General features: G+C 44.9%; 1 protein-coding gene across 4 annotated transcripts in view; it reads right to left on the bottom strand.

The window, feature by feature from the left end:
- Positions 1-963: 963 nt before the first annotated feature.
- The window catches only part of TNFRSF11A (TNF receptor superfamily member 11a), a 49194-nt gene continuing 40057 nt past the window's right edge, over positions 964-10100 (bottom strand). For all 4 annotated transcript variants that reach the window (XM_039840148.1, XM_039840156.1, XM_039840136.1 and 1 more), the window contains one exon: positions 964-1356. In XM_039840148.1, coding sequence (XP_039696082.1) covers positions 1046-1356 — 311 coding nt within the window. In that variant the 3' untranslated portion in view covers positions 964-1045. The remainder of the gene's footprint in view (positions 1357-10100) is intronic.

Here is a 10100-nt window from a genome sequence, read left to right on the forward strand (position 1 = left end):
TCTGAGGATTTGATTTTTAATTTAAATGCATTGGAAAATAGCAGGAACATTTTTCATTTCTACAAGGCTCAATGAAAGATGCACAATTATTTAGGAAGAAAATAGGGCCTATCGCCCAGACACATGCCATTCGTATCTAGAGAGTGCAAATGCATATTTCATCTTCATTCTTCTTTCCTGAACTTCCCTGGCACCTTTTCACTGTGCACTGCGACTTAGCTCAGCCGTACGCTTGACAAAAGCATAAACACATGCAGAGGGAAAAATGGGGTTTCCCTCTGTCCCTCTTTTAGAAAAATGAGAACATCAAAACATTTTCAAAAACTAAAAGTTCCTCCGCTCGTTCCCAGAGCCTCCCTCCAGCCTTCATATTTCTAGCTTTTTTCAAAAAGTGCTTAGTAGAGACAACCTCTCCCCACCCCCCAGCCATCACCAAAACACAGGCGCCTATTTGTGAGAAGGGGTGCAAAAGATAATATGTAAAGAAGACCACCACCCTTAGAATTCAAGAAAATCTTCAGTCAAAAAAGTGTGTGTGTGTGTGTGCGGGGGGGTGGATATCAAGAAAAATGTTATGTGAGAAAGTGACATACAAACAGGGCGGGAGGAGGGTGAGCAGGGCTTTAAGCGATGACAGACCCAGAGAGACAAACTACGGAAGGAATGATAACCAGAGGCGGGAGGAAGGGAACGACCGCCTTAAAAGGAAGTGAAAAGTGGAGCACCCAAAGAGGGCAAGGTGTACCTGAGTCATTAGTGGATGGGACTGGATATCGGTGAGTGGTAATGACACGTTTGCGTTTTTTTTAAAAAAGTCCGTCCCTGATTCTACGAAGAGCAAGGTGGGTAGAGAATGCCAGGTAATTTGACGCAGATGTAGGGAATGGGCGGGGCGGAGGCCCCACCCCCAGCCCCCGCCCCGCCCACATCTCCGCCCCAGCCTCGGTCCCGCCCTCAGCCCCCGCCCCACGCGCAGCTGAGCTCGACGGTCCCGGGGGCATCGCGGCTCCGAGGGGCGCCGAGCGCTGCCCTGGTCCTCGCGCGCTCAGCGCCGCGCCCCGGGCGCGCAGGCCTCGGCCTCCCCCTGCTCCTGCACCGGCCGCGAGGCCTTGTCCGGGTCGGGGGCGCCGCACGTGTCCGGGAAGCGGGGCCCGAGGCCCGCAAACGAGTCGCAGCGCAGCGGGCTCTCCTCCTGCACCGGGCGGCCCACCGGCTCCCCCGCGCCGCCGCCGCCGCCGGGCCCCGCGGGGCCCTCCTGCGAGTTCTGACTGACGTAGACCACGATGATGTCGCCCTTGAAATTCATCACCTGCCCGCTGGAAATAAACGTGGAGTTACTGTTTCCAGTCACATTTCCTACAGGGGAGAGGAAGAGAGAACACGCAGAGGGTGAGTCAGCGATTCGTGGTTAAGAACTGGGTCATGTGAGAGGAAAGTTCCCCAATGAATCGAGGGGCCAAGGCGGCCCCTCCTCCCCGGCAAGGCTCCTCCAACGCATCGGGCACACCCAAGACTCCCTTCATTTGTCCTCTCTCCCGGACTCAGGCCGAGGAAGGAAGGAGAGAGAAAGAAGAGAAGACATGAGAGCAATCAGAGACGAGAAGAAGACAAGAAAAGAGAAGGAAACCCATGGGCCATGCTCGAGTTTTGTCGTTTGCTACATGGGACTCTGGAGATACAGGCAGGAGCGCGCCCAGACTGTGGACTCACAGACAAGATTTAGAGGCTGCAAAGGGTCTGTGCGCGCGCGTGTGATCCATATGCACCAAACAGCCAATGCCCCCGGCTAAGGTCAAATGTATCAAGGCTGGAGGGAAGGTTGTTACCTGACAGGGCCTTGGAGCCCACCTCAGCCCAGCCTCCTGTAGACCAGACTCTCGTCTGAGGCCTCTGTCACCCCTGGTGGCTTTACGCCTCCCACCCTCCATGGAAGTCCCTAACAGCTCAGCTCTGGAGGGCCGTGGGGCCACCCAGGTTCGTGCTTAGCAGAAGTTAACCAATTTCCTTAACATTTTCTTTTTTTTTTTTACTCCTGGGAAAAAAAGAGATTCATAAGGCTAAAATGGAGAGGGGAAAATATATATATATATCAATCCTATAAATCACTCTTTCATCCTTAACTCTGAAGGGTGTTTTGTCCCTAGAGGGTTGGTTCTATCATCTCTTCTTCCTGGGTGACTAGATTTTGCCAGTCTTTAACGAATGGGTCTTTTGAAAAACAAATAGGAGGTTCAACAAAAGTTAGGAAACCAGCTACCTCTTATTATTCTTCGACGTTAAAGACTGAAATATCTAGAAATATCCCAAGTGAAAATTGAAAATTGATGCCACAAACCAAGCAGATACAGAAAGGCTCCCCCCCACCCACCCAACCCCAACGCTCGGCATCGCAAACAGAACCTTTCAATCTGACCAGGGGAGGCGAACATCGAAATGGTCCCTCACCATGCACTGCCTCATCTTTTTCCTTCTTTATTGTGACAAAGCTTAATAATAATTTATACAAACAAAACTTTCTGTCGCCACTCCACATAAAAGATTTTCTCTGAATTTGGAAGGCATGCTTTGGATAGTCTGACTAAAATACCAACAAAATACAGGGCATTCTTTTAGGGAGCCTTCCCTCCACCCCCTGGGAACCTGCAGAGAAGCAGGGACTGAGGCACAGTGGCCCATGGAAACACAGGGTTTCAAATTGAGCAACAAATCGAAAGTCACATAGGAAGATTTATGACTCAAGCTATTTCTCCCTTAGGCAGCTGCGCAGGGTATATTCCAAGAGGAGTAGTGGGGGGATTTATTTGCCTAATAATCCCCCCCCCAAAAAAAACAACATGAGCGAGGCCAGCTAGTATTTCCATTCACCAGCTAGCCAGACTGACATCCACGTTCTCCATTCCCTCTCAAATATACTGACAGGTGCTCATACAGCGAACTCTAAGCCAGGGATCTACTTTCTAGCATGTCTTTGCCTTTCTGCTCCCAACAGTTACCGAGTCAGTTCTTGAGTCTGTCTTTACCAGCTGAACTCATTAGGAAATCTAATTAAAAATGAGTCTCTAAATGCAAAACAAAATAGATAGATAGATAGATAGATAGATAGATAGATAGATAGATAGATAGATAGAGATATATCTATCTATCTATATCTCAAGAAACTGCTTAACTGCTGAGGTAGTATGGGCAACGCAACTCTTGAAAAAAGAAAACAAAAAACATTAAAAGTCCATAAGGACTCATATTTGTTTTGCAAATGTCTATAAGTTCTCTTTCCACACGAAAGAAATAGAAACTAGGAATTCAGGTGGTGTGGTTCATGTAAAAAAGGCTCAGGAAATTATCATCAGCCAATACACATGGCTCTATACTAAAAAATCATCCACGTGTGAATGTAAGCTATGTGTTTTGTTTAAAAAAAAAAGAAATGTTTAAGATAGGAACTTCTAAATGACTTTTTCAAGTAACTCAGCAACTATACTGACCAAAGGCTGATAAGAGCTTCTGCTGTGGCAGCAGCAAAATGAGCATGGCAACACAGAAGTCCTCCCAGTTGGGGGACCACTAGTTAGTTAACAGAAAAAGTCAAAGTGAGAAACCAAAGCCAATAGGTATATACCATCAATATTCCATTCTAATTGAAACTATATCATATTCAATAAGAATCAGTAATTTGAAGTTGCTTGGAAGTATGATTTTCTCAGTCTAGTTCTTTTCTATTATTATATCATTGACTGCTGGTTCTTTAATATAATGTAAAGCTACACAGAGGGCCTCCCAAGCCACTGCGTGATTGATGTACGGTTTGGAATTTATCTCACGTCTTCTTCATCCTGTTCATATTGAGATTTATCTGTTTATGTCATGGTATATGTGATTTCCCTATTATTTAATTTTACTTTCCAACAAATCATTATCATGAATCCACTATTGTTTATCTTCTTTCATGCCTGAGTCTTCAGTTTGTCTGAATTCAGGTAAAAACCCAAGATTTTGTGTTAAAATTTTCATCTTAAGAGTTTCATTCCATGGCATTGCCTCATGGCAAACAATATCTTTGTCTCTCCTATAGGATCTATATTCTTGTTTTCTTTTTTTTTTTTTTCCAAAATGGAACTTGAACTCTTTTGCCTAAGAGATATATTTAAACATTTCAGAATACTTTGATTCACAGATTGGATCAAGAATATTATTCTTGGTGGGGGGTGGGCAGGCACAATGGGGAGAAGACAAAAACAAGGTTATTAAATTCCTGACAGGATGTAAAGAAAAGTTACCTAGAAAGAATGAGATTCTCAAACAATCTTCTTTATCGAAAGTACAAAAACAACCTCTGATTAAGTCCAAGTCCATTCCACCTATGCTGGCTTTTGTGAAAGTAGCTGGTACAGTTACTTTAGTAAACTGGTACAGACTAAACTTTGAAAAGCCCCGATTTGCCAATAATGATGAGTGGCAGCAGAGCCATCTTCATGGGTGTGTGACCTGTGCTGACACATGGATCCCTGTGTTCAGAAGGGCCCCACACTTGGTTTAATACTCAGCTCTCATCACCGTGAACTTCTTACTAATTTTTGCACAAGGGACCTCATATTTTCATTTTTCACTGGGCTCTGGAAATTACATAGCTAGTCCCGAGTGGCAGGCTGCTCTTAGGTGTGTTGCTCTGGGTCCCCCTCCCCACACCGATGTTCTAATTCAGCGTCACTCTTTTCGGAGGTAACATAACTTGGACATGTTTCAATATTGCAGAAGTTGTTTGCCAATCTAATTTTCTCCATTGATAAATATTTGGTAAGACACAGTTGCAGAGGCTACCCACCAGTGCTCTTAAAATATGGATCCTATGATATGTTTCCCTGATGCTCAAGCCACCTGTCACTTGCTGCAAAACTTTCAACACAAACTTTCTGATGTAGAACTGAGGCCTGTCCCTTTGGGAAAAGGTCTACTGACTGTATCGATTACACCTTTAGTGGTTTGGCCACGATCTCTAGTTTTGGTTTCTTTAAAGTCACTTCCCAAGCAGTCTACATGCAGGATCCTTCTCGAGTTTTCGTCCCTCGGTCCATTGTTGTCTCATGCTCCTTAACAGCAAAAATTTTAGCAACTCATTTTTTGAATTGTCCTGAAGTATCTAACAGTTTTCACGAAAACAATTCTCATGCTTATCCACCTCATGTTTTAAATAATTTGAATGACAGCTGGATCTAGTAAGCGTGATGAGTGGGAGCAGGAAGGCCTGGGTTTCTAGTGACCCCATTAGTCATGAGTAATCGGTGTGCTGTGAGCTTTGGTCAGCTTACTTTACAGGGGGAAGGGAGAATGTGGGCCAATCTATGGACTTATTGGAGGTAAATTAAAATGGTACTCCCATAACAGTAATAACAGGACTAGAAACAACCCCCTGAATCCAGAATTCACGGAGAGCTTTTTCCGTGCCAGGCTGGCTGCGTTGTAAACAACAGCTCGCAGGTATTTTGCATGTGAGCATTTCTGGTTTGCTGCTTTTTTCCCCTCTCCTGACTGACATTGCTTCAAGGATGAAAACAGACTTCTTTTTTCACGGCTTGTCATAATGCAGACTCGCCTGAAAGTAATCTAATAATGCCAGAGTCATCCTGGTGTCTCGGTCTTTGAAGAACAGAAGGTACGTAACTGGTAAGTAAAGGGTCGGTGGTTTCAGTGGCTGCCTGAGTACAGGAGGGCAAGAGACGGGGTGTTGGGGAGAGGTCTCTGAAAGGTCTCTGGTCTTGCCCCGGCGCAGCCCCCACTAGCTGTCAAATTTGAGACAAACCACCTAACAACTCTCCAGACCTCAGTCTGCTCGTTTATGAAATGAGCATCAATTTTTCAGGGTGCAGCCACACTGAGCAGGCACATGATAAATGTCAAACGAATGAATGAAGGAATGCATGAACACTCGGCAGGACGGCATGAGGGTCACATGACACGGTGGATTTGACAACGCTTGGGAAACAGCAAAGAGCTAGTTACAGGTGCAGTGATGGCACTGCTACTCCCAGAAGGTGGCATTAGCGCTCATGGAACCAAGCAAGACAGAGACTCAGGGAACGCACTGGGCAGCGATGCTATCCTCCCATCCTTGTCTTGCTGGAGGATCTCGACCTGTCTTGAAGACTGAAAGGACATTTTCTTCTAACTCACTTTTTTTTTTTCTTTGCTGAAACAACCCATCATTCTGTCTCTGGTGTAAACATTCATCTATATTATTCTACACTGCACCCCACAATCTCATTTCTCGTCATGCAAGTCGGCTGCGAGTTGAACGTAGCACTAGGATAGATCAAGGTTTACAAGGAGTTGGTAATATCCTTGTCCTATAAATATCCCTCGGTCTTGAATTGTCCTTGTTTAAAAGCAATAATTCCTTAAAATTTGCTTTCTACCTTTCAGAAAAGAAAGGTTTTGCAGGGTTACTTGAGCTGACCTCAGAGGGCAAGGCGCCGGGCTGGCCAATCAGCAGGTCACCGTGCCAGCGAGCTGCCTCCCAGGTGGGTGCTGTGGGGCCCTGGTCCAGCATGGTTGCCGTGGTTTCTGCAGCGGATACGTGCCCCCGAAGGAGTAACTTCTTCCCACTGAGTGCCAAGGAAGCCCCAGGATGCTCTGCTGCTAGGGGGGACCCCTCTGTTGGTGGTTGGTAAGGGGGGACATGAAAAGGGAAGGATGGTGTGGATGAGGCTTATCCAAAAGGCCTTATCCGAAGGCCTGAAGTTTTAGCCCATAGATTCTCTCAGAGTACAAAGCAAGAGGCCCTCGCTCCCGTCTTTCTTACTCTCCTCAGCTGCCTTTCTCGCAGCTTTCCCTTGTAAAGCTGCCCTTGGCACTTTTTAAAACTTTATTTCTCTTGCAAAAAAAGATGAGATCGGAAGCATGTGAAAGAAAGAGCTTTCCTCACAAAAGAATCGGTGATAGTGAAAATAGTAACTTCTTGAGACAACTGGCAGAAGACGGGGCTCGAAGGCCAAGGTAGCCGTCGCCTACTGCCCAGACCCTCGGGTCCTTTCCCGTGGAACCTTCTGGGCCTGGCCTAGGCACTGCCCCTTGCTCAGCCAGAGCAGCCAACTCTCTCAGGCTATGTTTGCCCTTAGTCTGTGGCACCCTGAAGATTCTCCAACACACAGTAAACAAATGACACCGGTCTCACTGGCACCAGCATAAGGACCCTGGGACAGTGGTTTCCACGACAGGCTTCACGGTCAGGTCATCAGGCTGTCAAAACAGTTCGACTCGTCTCTGAACACAAGGCGACTGACAGGCATGAACCTGAAGGCTTCCCGAAAGAAGGATTCGAGAGCCAGGGTGACATGAGGCTGTTTAATAAATCAGAAATTTTGAAGTTTCTAACTTTTAAAATAAGTTAGTTGCCTTAACATGAATATTTAATGTGACTTAACTAGAAAAATGTTCAGGCAACTTGAGAGAGTTAAAAATAGTATCTAAGTCAACAGGAACAATGAACAAATGAAGTGGCCCATCACGATCAGAAAAATGGTTATACTTTGCTAAGTCCGTGCTTTACACAGCAGCTACATGGAATCTCTATTTTTTGGGCAGAGAGGAGCAGTTTCATTTTAAGAACTCGATCTCTGGCAGAATTCACATTTTTAAGCAAGGTAATGCACACTTCTGTTCTCAAAAGTTGATTATTTTGTTTAAAATGCATAACATATGAATATTAAATCACAAGAACGATAGCAAATAATATCACCCAATTGTCATGTAGATACTCTTCCAAGGAAGAGAACTAAAAATATACACAAATACACTCAAACTATCCAGACTACATTGGGTGCTTTTGGAATTTCTTAAAAACTGAATTTATATTTAACCCATATGCTGCTCACATGGTTTTCCTTTTTATGGAAATGCAAGCTCTGTTTTAGGCATTTGGAAGAAACTGAGTATCTGATAAGGGAAGGGAAGCAGCTTTTAACAGTTCCATTCTGAATCATGCTTGAAAATGACTTAGAATGGCTTATGAGTGAGACCCTTGCAAAATGAGCCCCATTAGAACAGAGAAAAGGCAAGCAGGACTAAATTACACAGTGAACATATTTTTCAAATGTTTTGAAATAACTGCATTGACTTTTAGCACCAATGAAGGCTGAATATTATTTCTAAATAACCAAATTATAAAATATTTTTAACTTATAGTCAATGAGCTAATACCTGACCTTACGATACTTAGCTAAGAGGGAAACACAAGTTAGTGGATGGAATTTCAACAGGAGAGAGAAGAAAGTTAGAAACAGAGGACTGGCCATCGCTCAGGGGGAGGGGAGGAAGAGGGGAAATAATTGGGATAGGAAAATCTATATCTATCCTTTCAGGATGGAAGCGGATGATCAAGGGTAGTCACTGCAAGAGAGGGTGGGACCCAAGGAGGAAAAGGAGGGGGGTCGGGCAGGTGCCCTTCATCCTCCAGCGCCCTTGGCTGCCAGGCGTCAGCCTTGGCAATTGGTGCCACTTGGAGGGACTAGCTCAGCTTTGCTTCTGTCATCTCTGCTCCTCTACCCGGGACATCTAGGTCTGCCCAGGACAACCAGTGCCAGCCCTTCTATCTCATGTCTGGCCCCCTGCTCTCCAGAATAGACTGAAGAAGTAGGTAGGAGCTGACAGTGAGTTGGGGAATAAATGGGGGCTCTGGTTTCTGTTCTTCATGACTGGATGAATGAATGGATAAATGAATGAACTTATAAACACCTCTTCACTTAACATACTGTGACTAAGCTGCCTTGGGAGAGACTAGAAAGATCAGGTGTGGAGAAGGTCATGGAAATTCCTGATTGCTATGGCTGCATAGAGATGGGGTGTTGATAAAGGTGTGAGGTGCCAGGCTCAGTGAGAAAGACTCCAGGACAAATTGTGAAGGGCTGCCAAGGGCACAGAAGAGAACAGTGCCCTGGTTCAGGAAGCAGCATTTGAGCTGAGACTTGATGGACAGGAAGAACTAGGCATTCTGGAAAAGGGGACAATGTAGACGGGGTGGCTCGCCCTAGGAGAAGCACATTACCATGCAAAAGTAGGAAAGCGTTAGGTCTGCTGAAAGGGCTGACATCGGCCAAAGCTTAGATGGGTGATTGAAGGGGAATGACAGACCGCAGGTTAGAGAGAGGCGGGCAGTGGAAGGCCTCGCCTTCTCAAGTTATCGATTCTTCTGGTGTTGTCCACTCCTTGACCTCAATCCCTACTTGTTTTCCAAGCTTCTCCAAGTCTCCATGGGTCCGTGGACCCTCAATAAAGATTCGATAGAAAAACGAATACATAGCTGGTGTTCGTTAAGAATCGTTATGGGCCCTGTAAATAAACAAATCTCTCCAGCTCAGAAGTGGCTGAACCAACTGAGTGATGTTAGGAGTCAAAAGCAAATCACTGGCCAACTGTAGACATATTCACTATAGGCAGTTGTTTTCTCTTTCACATGAAATAATTTTCTAGACATAGTGAGAGTTCTCCAAACCCCAGGCGAAAGGGCTTGTAACCAAGGTAACCACTGTCATGTCATCAAGATAATAAATTAAGACATGGTTATTTAAGACATAACCAAAAGTATGTTTTTCCCCTTCACTGGTCTTTGCTACCAATTCTCACTGTTATTTAAGAGTTGTAATAACATTGCTAAAATAACCTTAATGTTGAGTATTATTTTTAAAAGATAGACCTGTGGAGGTGTCCGAAGAACCATCAGTCTCTTCAAAAGGATGCTGGGTGCCAAGGAGGTACTCTTTTCTACTGAGGAAGTGCCCAATTATTGTCATTTCTCTAGAAACCACGTGGTTTGGTTCATAAGTTTTAAAAATATATAAATCTCCAACACCCAGTAAAAATATCCACTTCCCAAAGGCCTGAGAGCACAAGAGATTTTAGGAGATGAAATAAACTCAGGCCCCCTTCTTATCTTTCACCCAAGCTCTATCCTCTTTCATGCATTATAGAACATAAATTATGACACTTTTTTAAAAAGCAAGAATGAGAAAGCGCTATTTTGACCAGAAAACAGAAAGCCTGTTCATATAGAAGTACTTATGGAGAAAACAGCACAGTCTCAAAATTCAGTCTGGCTGCTGCTTCTCCTCAGG

Source organism: Pteropus medius, unplaced genomic scaffold (assembly GCF_902729225.1).
Source record: "Pteropus medius unplaced genomic scaffold, Ma_sr-lr_union100, whole genome shotgun sequence".
Lineage (NCBI taxonomy): Eukaryota > Metazoa > Chordata > Mammalia > Chiroptera > Pteropodidae > Pteropus > Pteropus medius.